This window comes from Macrotis lagotis, chromosome 6 (genome assembly GCF_037893015.1).
Source record: "Macrotis lagotis isolate mMagLag1 chromosome 6, bilby.v1.9.chrom.fasta, whole genome shotgun sequence".
NCBI lineage: Eukaryota > Metazoa > Chordata > Mammalia > Peramelemorphia > Peramelidae > Macrotis > Macrotis lagotis.
Genome location: NC_133663.1, coordinates 19,914,528 through 19,930,776, shown reverse-complemented (window position 1 = coordinate 19,930,776; position 16,249 = coordinate 19,914,528). Strand labels below are relative to the sequence as shown.

General features: G+C 44.6%; 1 protein-coding gene across 1 annotated transcript in view; it reads left to right on the top strand.

Moving 5' to 3' along the window:
* The first annotated feature begins 8,659 nt into the window (after positions 1-8,659).
* The window catches only part of LOC141490685 (uncharacterized), a 62,117-nt gene continuing 54,527 nt past the window's right edge, over positions 8,660-16,249 (top strand). Inside the window, exon 1 of the mRNA XM_074190837.1 lies at positions 8,660-8,733. Coding sequence (XP_074046938.1) covers positions 8,672-8,733 — 62 coding nt within the window. The 5' untranslated portion in view covers positions 8,660-8,671. The remainder of the gene's footprint in view (positions 8,734-16,249) is intronic.

Genomic DNA, 16,249 nt, shown 5'->3' with positions numbered 1-16,249 from the left:
CAGGGAAGGGTCTGAGGCTCTGCTATGAAACCCCAGGGGTAATGGGACTGAGGGTGAGAGGAAGAAAACAATCCCTTCCTCTTCCTCTCTGCCCTCTGGTAGAGTCCCACGGACCACACTCCATAAAGCGGCTTCATGTTTCGGCTGTATTATCTGTCTCTTAGAGGGAGGAGCAAACTTGCTTTTGAAGGACCACCAAGAACGTAGAAGATTCATCTAGACAATGGAAAAGTAGAGAATGTTCTTATACTTTCAAAATGGAGGAGAAAGGGCGGCTAGGTGGTGCAGTGGATAAAGCACCAGCCCTGGAGTTGGGAGGACCTGGGTTCAAATTCAGCCTCAGACACTTAATAATAACCTAGCTGTGTGGCCTTGGGCAAGTTACTTAACTTCATTTGCCTTGCAAAAACCTAAAAAAAATGGAGAAGACTAGATAGATTTTTTTTTTTTTTTGTTTTTGGCTAGGCAATGGAGTTAAGTGACTTGCCCAAGGCCACACTACGAGGTAATTATCAAGCATCTGAGGCCAAATTTGAACTCAGATCCTCCTGACTCCAGGGCCTATGCTCTATCCATTGGGCCACCTAGCCACCCCTAGATAGATCTTTTAACTTCTTTTAACAAATTAGTTTTCTGCTTTTTTAAAAAAACCTAAATCAACCAGGCTTAATTCCAGCCTCCCCCACCCCAATAGAGAGAAAATGTATCTTTTTTTTTAGGCTTTTGCAAGGCAAATGGGGTTAAATGGCTTGCCCAAGGCCACAGGGCTAGGTCATTATTAAGTGTCTGAGATCGAATTTGAACTCAGTTCCTCCTGACTCCAGGGCTGGTGCTCTATCCTCTGTGCCACCTAGCTGCCCCTGAGACAATGTATCTTAAAGAAAACCATCAAAAGCTTTATCTTTTAAGGGACTTCTGGTGCAATGAAAAGGAGATACTTAGTAGCCTTGGAGCAAACAGATTGTGTTGGAGAAGATAAGGAATATTCACTCAGTCATTCAGAAAATAATTATCGAGAACCTACTTAGACAAATATCCTCAACCCTGAGGCAGAGGGAAGCAAAGACTGAATCAGGCTAAAATACAGACATTTTCTTAGGAGGAAACAGCATGTACACAGTTAAATCAATAGCCTCTCTATTTCTGCCTGTGTCTCTGCCTCTGCCTCTATCCTTTGGTTTGCCTCTCTGTCACTCTTGTCTCCTGTCTCTCTCCTTTTTTTTACTTAAATACAAAATATTTTTTGAGAGAGAGGGGACGTGGTAGCAATTGAGGCAATCAAGAAAAGCTTTTCATAGGAAGTGGCCTTTGATTAAAGTTTTGAATGGAGGGGAAAGCATTCTAGAAAGGATTTTTCTTCATTTTTGAAGAAGACTTCAACACCAGGGAGGTGATGCCATGACAAACATGTGAACTGGATTGGAGTGAGGGGGGCTATGCTAAGTCAGCAGCCCATTTTCTTCTCCAGAGTCATCTGGGTCCAATGGCCAGATAGGAATCTAGATGACTGGAGATGGTCTTGGATGTAAGGCAATCAGTGTTAAGTGACTTGCCAAGGTCACACGGATACTAAGAGTTCCACTGTCTGAGGTCAAATTTGAACTCCTGTCCTGAATCCAAGGCCAGTGCTCTAACCACTGCATTACCTAGCTGCCAAAAAAATGAAACTGAGGCAGTCAGAGATTAAGTGACTTGTCGAAGGTCACACAAGAGCTAGTAAGTATGTGAGGCTGCATTTGAACTCAGGTCTTCCTGACTCCAGGCCTGGGGCTCTATCCAAGGAGCTACCCATGAAAAGCAATAGCTGCAGGAATTGAAATGTCCAGTTAGGCTGGAACAGAGAGATGATGCTAAAAAGGCAGCTGAAGCCCAATTGTGTTGGGCTTCAGAAAACAGAGGAGGAAGGATAGGATAACAGATTTTTTTGGTAATTTTTTTTGTATTCTAAACTTAAATACAAAATGAGAAAAGAAAAAATGTTCATTACCCAGCAGACCATAAGAGAGGATTCAATATAAAACAATAAATTTCCATTTCAAGAAAAATCTATAATAAATCTATACATTCAGCTTTTCTTTACTTCCTTATAGATTTTCTTTTGTTCTCTGATGTGCACTGTTTATTTTCCCCTCCCCCATCCTAAAGCAGGCTACAATTAAGCATGAATATAGATTCACACACACATATATATATATATATACACATAGATATTTATAAACATGCATATATGTGTACATGTACATTTTACATATACACATATACACATATATACATACACACATATATGACCACACAATGCTTATTTCCACTTATCTTCTGTTTTTCTGAAGGTGGATAGCATTTCCCTTCATAAGTCCTTAAGTCATAAGCCTTTCCACGTTTTCCGAGATCAATCATCCGATCATTTCCTACACCACAGCAATATTCCAACCCAGTCATATCCTATTTGAGGGATTACCTATGGAAGTCCTCCCCCTCCCCAATTTTCTGCATTCCTTTTATTTTTGGTCATATAGGGTTTTATTTAAACAAGGATATCTTAATTTAAAATGATTGAAATGATCATTTTTACATTTCAATAATGCTTTCCCTTATAAATGTAGTTTAGATCTGGTACTACTGAATTTATATCTTTTTTTTTAAACCTAGTTTCTTTGAAGTGCCCATTTGCTTTTCCAATTGAACTTTGTTATCTTTTCAAACTCAGCAAAATAATTTTTTAGCAGCTTAATTGGGATGACATTGAATAATTAGGCAAAATTATCATTTTAAAAATTATATTGACTTTGTCTATCCATGGTCAATAAATATTACTTCAGTTATTTGGATCTGAGTTTCTTTGTTTAAAAAGTGGTTTGTAGGGGTGGCTAGGTGGCTCAGTGGATAGAGCACCAGCCCTGGAGTCAGGATACCTGAGTTCAAATCCAACCTCCGACACTTAATAATGACCTAGCTGTGTGGCTTTGGGCAAGCCACCTAACCCCATTGCCTTGCAAAAAACCTAACAAAAAAAGTGTTTTGTGTTTATGTTCCAATAGTTTCTCTGTTTTGGCAGGTATATATTTAGGTATTTTAAATGGTATAAAATAATACTGAAAATATAGCTAATACATAGTATAGTTTCTCTATTTTTCACCTTTGATTGCATCTATTTTAACTCTTCGTCTGGGATCATTATTACTCTCCTTGTTTGTTTGTTTTTTACTCCTGCTCTTTATTGTATCTTTGTATGAGGGAATTGCAGATTTTGAATTAGAACCCATCTCAGACTTCACTTTGTCCATTTATTCTCTTCAGAAGTGAGGTAACACAGGGAGTGGCAGAGGTGGGATCTGTCTCAATGCCCTGACTCTGCAGCCACTGGGCTTTCACCTGCACTATCCTTTTTGTTATTAAGAAAATAATACTGACACTTAAATAGTGCTTTTTCATTCACAAAGAAAAATCAGTGGATGATTATTGATGTGATAAAAATCCCTCATTGTAAAACAAAACAAAACTAAACAAAGAAAAGGGAGGGTTCTTTATGTAGTCCATTCATAAGAAGTAAACTTCCCTATTACCATATATAATTCAACATAGAAAGGTATCATGGAATGCACTGATTATTCTAAAACGGCACACCTGTTTTCTGCTTTCCAGTGGAGAATCTTGGGTTTTTTTTTTTTTGGTGGGAGGGAAATGCTGGCCAATATTCCAGGAGACCAAGGTTCAGAGTTTGCTGTTGTTCAGTTGTTTTTTGTGTCTGACATGTCATGACTCCATTTGAAGTTTTATTGGCTGAGATACTAAAGTGGTTTGCCATTTCCTTCTCCAGTTCATATTACAGATGAGAAAACTGAGGCAAATCGGGTTATGACTTCTTCAGAGTCATGTGAGGTTGGAATGGGGAAAGAAGTGAGGCATCTGGCTGATGTAAGGAATAGCTAACTGGATGTGGAATCAGGAAGGACTGTCTTTGAATCCTGCCTCAAACATGCACTAATTAAGTGGGCAAGTCATTTAAATTTCTTGAGCCTCAGTTTCCTCATCTGTAGAATGCTAGCACTATTTCACAAGTTGGGTAGCTAAGGGTAGTAGACAGATCACTTGACTGAGAAATAGGAAGACTCATCTTTTTTATTTTTATTTTTTTATTTTTACGTTTTTGCAAGGCAAATGGGGTTAAGTGCCTTTCCCAAGGCCACACAGCTAGGTAATTATTAAATGTCTGAGACCGGATTTGAACTCAGGTGCTCCTGACTCCAGGACTGGTGCTCTATCTACTGCGCCACCTAGCTGCCCCCAAGACTCATCTTCTTGAGTTCAAATCTGGCCTCATATACTATCTGTGTGACCCTGGGCAAGTCTTAGTTTGCTTTAGTTTTCTCATCTATAAAATAAGCTGGAGAAGGAAATGGCAAACCACTCTAGTATCTTTGCCAAGAAAACCCCAAGAAGGAATCTGAACAACTGCTGAACAATAAAGAATAGATTGCCCCATTGTCTAGGGATTCCTAGTAACAGTAGTCCTTCAGTTTTGAAAAAGACTGCCAACCAGGTTATTCTGTTATTATTCCAATGATCCTCAGTAATGCAGATTAAAGAGGGCAGAATCAGAAATACAGTAGCTACAGTGATTTAAAATAACAAAGATCAGACCTGTGATTTCATTGATTTAGGGTAAGCCCAGGTGAGACAGCATCTTTGGCCAGTGAAGAAGTCATAAGAACACCTTAGAGAATTTGAACACTAAGATATAAAGTGATTTGTTTAGTACTGTAGGAAAGACCTGACTCAAGCCAATCTTTTGAGTGTTGAGGTTTGCTTTTGGGAGAAAAAAGTACAGTTTTTAGATCTGAGATTAACAAACAGAGACTTAATTGGCCATAGCACAGGAAGGCTATCTAGGGAGAATACCAGGTTAATTCCACTGGGTCTGCTTCCCCAATCTCTTTATTACCTATAACAATCAAGCTTCAGGAAAAAGGTCTTTGCACTGTTTTTTGGGGGGGGAGGGGATTATTGTTGGAGTCAGGTGACCAATCACATCTTGAGGATGAATTCAATGTTTTTGAGGGAAAAGAATGAAGCCAGCCCACATGGCAGGACAGGGCTCTGGAAAACATTCCTCCTATTACACCCAGGATCACTTTGCCAGTATCTGTCAGGGGAGGGCTTAAAGCTACGTCTTCCTTTCCAGTTAGCTCTCTGTCCACCACACCACAATGACAAAATAAAAATTATATGGGTAAACAAGAGGCAAGAAGGGCACGTGATAAAGCATTATGGCAATTATAGTGACATTATATGGTGACATCATGGGATATTTTTATTTGTCTTATAGTTGAAACTTTCCTTAGATGTTTTCTCTTTCATTTGAATGTGAGTTTTCAGAAAGCAAGAAATATCTTTCTTTTCTGTTTGTGTTCATAGAAAATGCTTAATGGATTCTTTATCTCCCAGAACAGAAAGAGGATAATTAGGGCTTCTTGTAGTTCAGTCCTGCCTTATTCTACCTGACCCCTTTTGAGGATTTCTTGGCTAAGATACTGGAGTGGTTTGACATTTCCTTCTCTAACTCATTTTATAAATGAAGCAAAACACTGAGGCAAATAGAATTAAGTGACTTGTCCAGGGGGACACAGCAAGTGTCTGAGGGCATAGTTGAACTCAGGAAGATGTCTTCCTGATTATAGCCAGTCTTCCTATACTTCCTGATACTCTATCCACTGTACCACCTAGCTGCCCAATTAGGAGTGTTTTAGAGTCAGAGGTTCCTGTTTTGTTTTGTTTTGTTCTTGCTTAGCTGGGGAGAGGACTGACATGGAGAAGCTGGGAGGGAACAATTTTTTTCTTTTTAAAACATTTTCATTCGAAGTTTTGAGTTCCAAATTCTATCCTTTCCCCTTCCCTGATATAGTAAGCTGGTTCTACATGCAATTATGCAAAACATTCCCATATTGTATATTTTCATTTTGGATAAGAAGACTTGGAGACATAAAAATGAAAGTGAAAATGGCTTGCGTCAGTCTGTATTAAAAAATATCAATTCGTTTTTTGAAGGTAGTCATCATTAGTCCTTTGAGATTGTCCTGGATCACTTCTTTATCAAACAACATTGCTTTTACTGTGTACGACATTGTCCTGGTTCTGCTCACTTCACTTTGTATCAGTTCATGTACATCTCTACAGGTTTTTTTTTTTCTGAAATCATCCTGTTTTCTTCTAGCACAAAAATATTCCATCACAATCATATACCATAGCTTGTTCAACCATTCCCCAGCTGATGGGTACCCTGGAAGGAGATATTTCAAGAAACAACTAAGGCACCATTAATAAATATATGATTTCTTAAAAAAAAAGATGAGTACTCACCCTCAACCAGAGGATGTTTGAATGCATAGAATTTGAAAGTTTAGGAAAAACTGATTTAGGAAAAAATGAAGAATATTTTATAGTACTGGCATAGTGCTTAGCACATAGACAGGGAATCATAAATGTTGACTTGATTTGACTTATATCTCAACTGATGACCTTCAACCCTTAGAAATGAATATTTATAGGTTTGAATGACTGGTTTTGGCTCTCAGAGTGTTTGTTGCCTGAAATAAGGCTAATTTTTTATTCCATGCTGTAATTGCAATATTTGCAATATTTGCATTTATGGCAGTTCAGGGCTGTTTGTGTCTTGGCCTTCCTGAAAATACATAGCCAAAATACCAGAGGCCTCTTTCTATTTATTTGAATAGCTCAAGGGTCTTACTTGGGTCCTAGGGATGATAATCCTTGTAATAAAAAATTTATCAAATAGTTTTTCAATATAAGAAACACTCGAGCTACTTTAATGTGATTTGTGTTATGCACAAGGATAGCATTTTATCAGCAAGTTCAAATAACTTCCAAGAAAGGATTTTAGGAGCTGGAAGAGACTTTGGAAAACATTTCCTCCTCCATCTTATTTTACAGTTGAAGAAACCGAGGTCCAGGGCAGTGAGGTGATTTCCCCCAGGCTGCCCAGAATTTTTTGTCTTGTTTCTCTTTCCACAATAAAAAAAACCATAAGTTATTTCAGCTAAGACCGTGAACATGTGAATTTAGCATATAAAGTTAACACAATGGAGAGATTCTTGGACCAAAAAAAATTATCTGCAGACTTAATGAAAAGGTGATTTCTTTGTATACTGAAACATTTTGTCAATTAAAAAGGCACAGGGAAGGGAGGAATTAACTTATACCTATGAAATCTTCCACAGAAGTGATTTTTTTCCACATAACCTGATCTCACCACTTCCAGATGTTATGTTTACAAGCCAGTGGTCCCTGTATGATGCAGATATCTAATAGCTCCTTAGCCTATTAGCACTCATAGAGGAAACTAATGATTCCCCCAAATTCAGGCCAATTGGAAAATGCACTCATAGACAATACTGAATTTTCCAGATAAGTTTAAAGTGTCTTTTTTCAGTCATTTTCAGTTTTGTGTGTCTCTCTGTTACTCCATTTGGGGTTTTAATGGCAGAGATACTGGAGTGGTTTGGGAAGTCCTTCCGTAGCTCATTTAACAGATGAGGAAACCGAGGCAAACAGGGTGAAGTGACTTTTCCCGGGGCGGGGGTGGTGGTGTGGTGGGAAGTCACAAAGTGTCTGAAGTCAGATTTAAACTCAGCAAGAGGAGACCAGGCTGGGCGCTCCGGCTGCTAAGTCGTTAGCTCCGCCCTCTCGAAAGATACTTTGTAGCCTCTGCTGGTTGCTACTGTTGTTGCTTTGTGGATTAGGGACGGGAGAGACAGAGACAGGCAGACAGACAGACAGACAGAGACAGAGACAGAGACAGAGACAGAGACAGAGACAGAGACAGAGACAGACAGACAGAGACAGAGACAGAGAGACAGACAGAAAGGAAGAGTTAGAGAAAAAGACACAGAAAGACATCAAACCGGAAGACAGGCATATACACACAGAGAGACAGAATTAGAGAAAAAGAGGAGACAGACACAGACAGAAAGACAAAGAGAGACAGAGGCAGAGATAGAGAGACTGCAGGGAGACATACGAGACAGAGAGGTAGATTGACAGAAACAGGGATAGAGACAGACGGTTATCAGACGAGACGGGGTGGGGGGGAGCGAGCGAGCTTTGTCCTGCAAGCATCCCCTGAGGGGCATCTGCTCCCGGGGGGGCCCGTGTAAATCTGAGTCACTCACACACGCTTCTCCCGCCTTAGCCTTGAACACAAGCAGTGAGTGGCAAAACCCGTGGCATGCAGCCTTGGTAACAAAGGGAGGGAGAGCGCGCGCGAGAGAGCGAGCGAGAGAGAGAGAGAGAGAGAGAGAGAGAGAGAGAGAGAGAGAGAGAGAGAGAGAGAGAGAGAGAGAGAGAGAGAGAGAGAGAGAGAGAGAGAGAGAGAGAGTGTGTGTGTGTGTGTGTGTGTGTGTGTGTGTGTGTGTGTGTGTGCCTGTGTGTGTCTCTGTGTGTGCCTGTGCGTGTGTGCTCCCTGGTTGGCTGCACGGGCGCCCCCTCCGCGGCCGCCCCGCCCCGGCCCGCCCCTCCGCGCCCGCCCCGCACTCCCTCCCCCGGGCCCCGGCCGCATTTCCCTCTCGCGCCCGCCGGGCTCGGCCGCCCCCCGCGCCGCCCCCCGGCCCTCGGCTCCCCGCCCCGCGCCCCGCCGCGGCCGCAGCCCCCCAGCACCATGAGCGAGGCGGACCCGGCCAGCCCGGCCAGCGAGCGCCCGGCGCCCGAGGAGGAGAGCAGGTGAGGCGCGCGGCGCGGCCCCCGCGGGCCCGGGATGCTGGCGGCATCCTTCCGGCGGCCGGGGAGGGGGAGGGGAGGACGGGCCGGCGCGGGGCCCGGGGCCCGGGGGGCGCGCGCCAGGCCCCCCCCCCGCTCCCCCCGCTGCCAGGAGGGCGCTCGGGGGGGGGGCGCCTTCTGTGGTTGCCCTTGGGGCTTGGAGGCGGGGCGCGGGGCGGGGCCTGGCCCGGCGCCCACACTCTGTGTCCCCGGGCCCGCGGCTCCTCCGGGGCCATTGGCCGCTTCCGAACTGGGATCTGGGCGGGAGAACGAAAGGGCCTTGGACCTGGGCCCAGGTGGGGCCCCCGAGGGGGGGTTTCCGGGCCAGGACTCGCCCGCCCGCGCCCCCTCCATGCCGCCGCGCTAGCCCCCTCCTCCTTCGGCCTGGCCCAGGACCGCCCCCCCCCATTCCTTCCATCCCTCTCCCCCATCCTCTGCCCCCTCCCATCTCATCGCCCCGCTTCAGCCTGGCCCCCCCCTTCCACTGAGGAGCCGCGGCCTCGCCCCGCGCGGCCCCCATCCCGCCTCGCAGCCCTCAGGCCCCCCCCCACACTGTGGCGGATGGCACTGATCCCTTCAGGGCGCCGGGCTGCACACACTGCGCAGCCTGGGGCTCCCTCCCCTTCCCCTGGGGCTAAGCGGGGCCGCTCTGAGCCCCTGGGAAAGAGCCCCGGGCCCCCGAGGAGGCCAGGCTGGAGCTGGGCTCTGCCAGCCAGGCTTCACCTGATAGCCGTTTCCCACTTGCTGCAGGCCGGAGGCTGTCTGAACGGGGAGCATCTTCCATGGAAAGAGCGCAGACATGAGGTCACTAAGTCCTCTTGGGCCCACGCGCCTGGGGGGCGGGGGCTGTTCACCTTTTTGTCCGTGCCCCCCCCCCCCCCATCTCACTTTGTTCCTGGTTCATTCATTGCATCCTGTCTGGCTCCCCGAGACCCGTCCCCACTGGAAGTTTTCCTGCCCAAGATGCTGAAGTGTTTTGCCATTTCCTTCATGAGCTCATTTTACAAAGGAGGGAACTGAGATAAGCAGGCTTAAGCCTTGCCCAGGCTCACACAGTTAGGGGCTGAGGCTGAATTCGAACTCGGGTCCTCTGGAATCTAGACCCCGCTTCCCTTTCACCTAAGAAATGCTTATGGAATTACATTACAATCTTTGGCTCCTTCCCTCTTAAGAACTTCAAGTCCTGGCACGTAATTGTGCAGCAGTGTTTTTGTTTTTAAATTAGGCAGAGCTCCATCAGCACCCCAAAAGCATTTATTAAGTGACTATTGTATGCAAAACTGTGCTAAAAGGCAACTAGGCAGCGATGAGATCGAGCACTGGTCCTGGAATCCGGAGGACCTGAGTTCAAATGTGGCCTCAGATACTTAGTAGCTTACCATTACCTAACCAACACACCAAAACCCAAGCACACTATGCTAAGCATGGGGAAATGAAATAAAACCCTCAGTCCCCCCAGTGTCATTCAGAGGAGGATTCCTTAATAGATTTTGGTCCAGCCTGTGAATCCCTTCTCAGAATCAAATTTGCAAATGCATAACCTTAATTTAATAAAGATTAAATTAAATTATATTGCATAGGACTGTAGAGACAACTTATTGCATTGAACTACAGCTATCAAGTTTTTTTTAAAAGCCCATTGGACTTGGTGGTTAGGAAACTGAGGTAGCAGGACCTGTTCTAATGCCCATGTGCATATCCCACTTCTGTCTTCAGTCTCACACCTTCATCATTTGCAAAACGTCTTGGCCCCTGGTCTGTCATTAGTGTGACAGCACTCTGGATGACGCTCTGCCCTTCTAGCTGGTTCCTTGAGGGCGCATGGTTTTGTCTAAACGTTGTATCTCCTTCTTGGGGCTAGCACACTGGGAAGAGAGTAACCATTTTTTTGGAGGGCCTAAGGGACTCGTCCAAGGTCACACCGTGTCTGAGGTCAGATTTGAAGCTACCTTTATACTTGTTGACTTTCCCGATGGAATATGAGTGTGTAAGATGGTAGATTTGTATAGGATGTGTATTTAGGATGTATCAGTGGCATCCAATGGTAGATTTAGAGTTGGAACAGCGGAAACCAGCTGAGGAAAATGAGGCAGAGACCGGTCTCCCAAACACGGAATCAGGTGAGATTTGAGCCCAGGTGAGCCTGACTCCCAGTACAGCCATGCTCTTCTCAATGGAATATGTATTCATGCTATCCCCCCCTTTTTTTGCAAGGCAATGGGGTTAAGTGACTTGCCCAAGGTCCCACAGCTAGGGAATTATTAAGGGTCTGAGGCTGGATTTGAACTCCACCAGGGCTGGTGCTCTATCCATTGTGCTACCCAGCTGCCCCTGTTTTCTCTTTTTTTAATGCCTGGGCTAGTTTCCTTCATGCCTTCATTTTCCTAGCACCTGGAGCTATCCATGAGATATAAGAAATATTTCATCCAGGTTGATTGATTGTTGGAATAATTTGAGTTAATGTCTGCAGAAGAACCTGCCCTCTTTTGGCTCTCCTCAATCTGTAGCATCTCTGGAGAAGTTCATCTCCTTCTTCACTAGCTAAGAATCTGGACTTGGAGGCTTATATATCCTGGCCCCCCCCCCCCCAAACTAGGAATTTCCTTGCAGCTTTGCTAGGTGAGAGGGTGAAGGTTGAGAACCTCCCTGGGTCATTGCACAGATGGCTTCTGATTGGAGTCCTGGCTCTCTCTCTCTTTTGTTAGTTCCTCCCCAAAGAGGGGAAAACCCAAAGCAGCTGCCCTGATTGTTCAATGGATCCTCTTGTTGGGGGAGGAGACTGGGCTGAAGGCTTAGAGGCATCTTCCTAGGAGCAAGCTACATGCAACCTTGCAAAGAGAGTTTTCTATATCGGATAGCTACTAATCTGTTTATTGGACAGTCTGGAAGTGGACCTCAACTCTGAGAGTGGAAGGGACAGCAGTGAGTCTCTGCCCTCAAGGAGATTACATTTTAATAGAGAAGATGTGAATAGCTAGAGAAGCTAGGTCAATGACTTTCTGAGAAGTGAAGCAAAAGTGAAGTGAATTAAAATGTGAGAGCTAGGGAAAAAGCTGACAAAGGAGTTAGGCCCGAGATCCTAGAGAGACCCAGGCTGGTCCCTGGCAGAGCTAGGTCTTCACACCTGCGGTCTACATCTTCCACACACCTCCAGGACAGCTCAGCGTTTCTCACTGCCAGGGTTTCCTGACATTTATGTCTTGTGGACAGAACTCTCCAACTCTTCGACCCCATCCTCTCAAGACTGATTTTTAATAAATCCTTGTTGAATGGGGTTGAATTCTTTAATTTTTAATTTTTTAATTTTTTTGAAGGCAGTGGGGTTAAGTGACTTGCCCAAGGTCACTACAGTTAGGCAGTTATTAAGTGTCTGAGGCCGGATTTGAACTCAGCTACTTCTGACTCCAGGGCCGGTACCCTATCCACTGTGCCACCTCACTGCCCCCCCCCATTTAAAAAAATTGGTGGGATGGCTAGTGGATAGAGCACCGGTCCTAGAGTCAGGAGGACCTGAGTTCAAATCCTACCTCAGACACTTAATTACCTAGCTGTGTGACCTTGGGCAAGTCACTTAACCCCATGGCCTTGCAAAAACTAAAAAAAAATGGAATGGTACGGAATTCTTTTGCCTCCTCTCCTACCAACATTTATCCTGCACATTCATTGATAGAGAGGACTCAAACAGGCCTTTTGAAGGCAGCCTTTAGAACCCTGACCAGCTTCTTCCTCTGGACTCTTGACTCATTCCACCTATAGATAAAAGGTTATTTGCAAACTGAGTTGAGATTTGGTCATTAGAGAACAAAGGAGCCTCGTGCCTTTGCCAAGATAAGGTTGTTGAGAGCTTTACTCCTGGAGAGGATCTCTGGTCTTTTTTTTTTTTTTTTTAGGATTTTTGCAAGGCAAATGGAGTTAAGTGGCTTGTTCAAGGCCACACAGCTAGGTCATTATTCTGAGATCGGATTTGAACCCAGGTCCTGCTGACTCCAAGGCCGGTGCTTTATCCACTGGGCCACCTAGCCGCCCCTTCTCTGGTCTTTTAATTAGGCTCAGGGAGCAAAAGTGAGACTGGCAAATTTGCACAGCTTCCCCTCATTGAAATCCAACTCATTTGCATGTCATGGCATCACTTTCCTGCTGTAATGGTCTTCATCAAGAATGAACAAGAGCAAGAACCTTCTCCTGAGCTGCTAGGACCCTTACAGGTCACCCAGTCCCGTACCCTCAGATAAGGGGAGCTGACTCCTGCAGGTCCCCAATGGAATGTGTCAGAGTAAGGACTTGAGTCTAGGAAGGCAAAACTTTCTTTCCCCTGTAATGCTACAGGGTGGCCAAAAGAAAAGTCACATTTTTCCAGATCTGTATTGTTGAGAGAAAGAGAGAGAGAGAGAGAGAGAGAGAGAGAGAAATGGATGCTTTGATGCACATATTTACCAGAGCCAATTTAAAAAAAAAGTGTATTTAAGGCAATAGGGGTAAGTGGCTTGCCCAAAGTCTCACAGCTAGGCCATTATGAAGTGTCTGAGATCAGATTTGAACTCAGGTCCTCCTGACTCCAGGGCTGGTGCTCTACCTACTGCACCACCTAGCTGCCCCTAGAGCCAATTTTTATGCACAAGCAGAGGAAGCCTCTAATTTTCCTATATTCCCTGCTGCTGGGGCAGGGCCTCCTTTCTTTTCCTCTCTCTGGTTGCTGTAGACCCCCAAGATCTGATCACACCTCCCTCAATCCCCCCCCCCCCCTTTTTGCCCTCTTTCTGCTGATGTCTGACTACTGGCAGGTGGCCTATCAATGACAAGGGGAATGGGAAGGGAGACAGGACTTCCTTTATCCAAGACCAGAACTTTTCCCTTGCCCCCACTCCAGAGCTTGCTTATGTGTGTGTATTTGGGGGGGGGGGGTAGCATCCCTACCCCCACCTCCCAAATGAGTCACAGGTGGGGTGGCTTGAGAACTAGCTTGGGGATAGTGGTTGCAATGCTTGTCTTGGAGCAAGATGAGGCCTGAAGCCAGGAAGATCTTGCCTTAGCTTTGTGACCTTGGGCACAAGTCACTGAAGTGCTGTCTGCCTGTTTCTTCACTGTAAAAATGAGTCTAGCCAGGGTTGTAAGGACAAAATGAAATATATACACATATATATGTACAAAGAAAAACACATTGTTTATTGCTTAGCACATAAGAAATGCTTATTCCTTTTTCTTCCTATTGGAGTCAGGAAGCCTTGGGTTCAAAACCTCCCTTTTTGGGTGACTGGTCATTAAATCTTCCTGATGCTCAGTTTTCTCACCTTTAAATTAGGGTAAATGATATTTCTGTTCCCCACTTCTAGGTTTGCTTTAAGGATCAACCAAGATTATGTGTCAGAACTGTTTTGTAAACATTAAGGGCAGCCTTATAGATGTCATGAATGATAAGGATGATGATTCATGAGGATGGAGGCAAGGCAATTTATTCTGGCAGATTTTGACTTGCCATCCTCTCTGCTTGTGGTTTCCATCCAAGTCCTCCTCCTGTTCTGTGCCATTCTGCCTTTCTCCACTCCTCCCTCCCCTCTCCCACAGCTCACTCTTAAGTCCATTTTGTTTTCCACTCTCATCCTTGGAACTAGTTGGGGAGTAAATCCCAAAGCATGGAAGTATTGGCCACCGTGACTTAAGAAAGATATTGATAAATTGGAGAATGTCCAGCCAAAGAAAGTGAAAGTCCATGGGTCTATATCCTTTGAAGATCCATCTGTTCTGTCTTTTGAAGGAACTGAGATTGTTTAGCTTGAAAAAGAGAAAACTGGTTGGGGGACAAGAGAGTAAGATAGTTGTATGGGGGGGGGCAGCTAGGTGGTACAGCGAATAGGGCACCAACCCTGGAGACAGGAGGACTTGAGTTCAAATGTGGCCTCAGATAATAGTTACCAAGTTGTGTATGACCTTGTACAAGTCACTTCAACTCCATAGCCTTGCAAAACAGCAACAGCAACAACAAACTAGTTGTATCTGAAAGCCTGTCATGTGGACAAAGGGTTAGTCTAATTCTATTGACCCCAGAACATAGCTGATAGAAGTTGCACAAGAGATAGATCAGGCACTAACTACCTAAAAGGGAAAGAGTTTGAGTGGCCCACCATGGATTGATGCTCTGGCAGCAGAATGAGGGGTTTCCTGCTTTACTGGACCACCCTTTCTGTCTTTCTCCAATCACTTACCCCAATCTGCCAGGCAGTGAGTGGGAAAGGCAGAATGGGTTGCCAGGGATCTTCAAACAAAGACTCAGTAACTGCTCCTCCTATCTATTATTGTAGCCATTCATTTTGGGCTATGGTTGGGACTTGGTGACCACTGAATACCCTTCAAATTTACCCACTTTGGAATTCTGAGGCTTTTAAAATGAGCCTAATCCACTGGTCCCTTGGAGAATGATGACTTCTCTAAGGCCCCAGTTGTAAAGTGACTTTTGATTGGAGGGCAGTTCCCTAAATAAACATCAATTAGGAAGCAGCTTCAGTTGATTTTACTTACTTCCTCATTTTAAGTTTTGATTATTTTCAGGCAGTAAAAAAAAGAGATTACTCAGTCTGCATATGTGGAGGCCAGAAAACAGTTTGGTATAGTGGAGAAAAAAAAAACCCCAAAGACACTAGACAGGAAGTCAGGTGACTTTGGTGTAGTCTTAGGTCTGTTGCTACTGGTGAGTTAAAAAATCTCAATTCTGTTCCCCTTTTCTCCCCACTTTATTTCTCCCTTGCTGTCTTATCTTCTGTATATTATAAATGCATTAAACAAGCAAGATAGAATAATGAAATTGAAGCTGGAAAGGATCTAACAGTTCATGGAGTCTTCTGCCCTCATTTATCAGATGAGAAAACTGAGACCCAGACAGGAGGTTAAGTGATTTGCTCAGGGTCATATAACATGAGATGGAATTTGAACCCAGGTCTTCTTGACTTCAGGTCCAGCCTTCATTTCACCATTGCTGTCTCCTTGAGAGTTTCCCTTTTTTTTTTTTTTTTTTAGCTAGGTCATTATTAAGTGTCTGAGGCCAACTTTGAACTCAGGTCCTCTGAATCCAGGGCTGGGGCTCTATCTACTGTGCCACCTAGCCGCCCCTGAGAGTTTCCTAGTTTTGAAGTGAAAGTGTTCTATCCCGGGAGGAAAGAGAGTTTGTAGTTCTTGGTCTTGCTTTGCAGCCTCAGCATGTGAAACTGAGAAGACAGCCCAACAAGAGTGACTTTGGCTTTCTAGACATAGGGGAAGATTAAAATAGCAACAACAATAACCCCTTTATTTCTTTTTTGTTTTTGGTTTTGCTTTTTTAGTTTTTGCAAAGCAAATAGGGTTCAGTGGCTCGCCCAAGGCCACGCAGCTAGGTCATTATTATGTGTCTGAGGCTGGATTTGAACTCAGGTCCTCCTGACTCCAGGACTGGTGCTCTATCCACTGCGCCACCTAGCTGACTATTTCTAAAAAAGGAGCTTTTTCCATACGC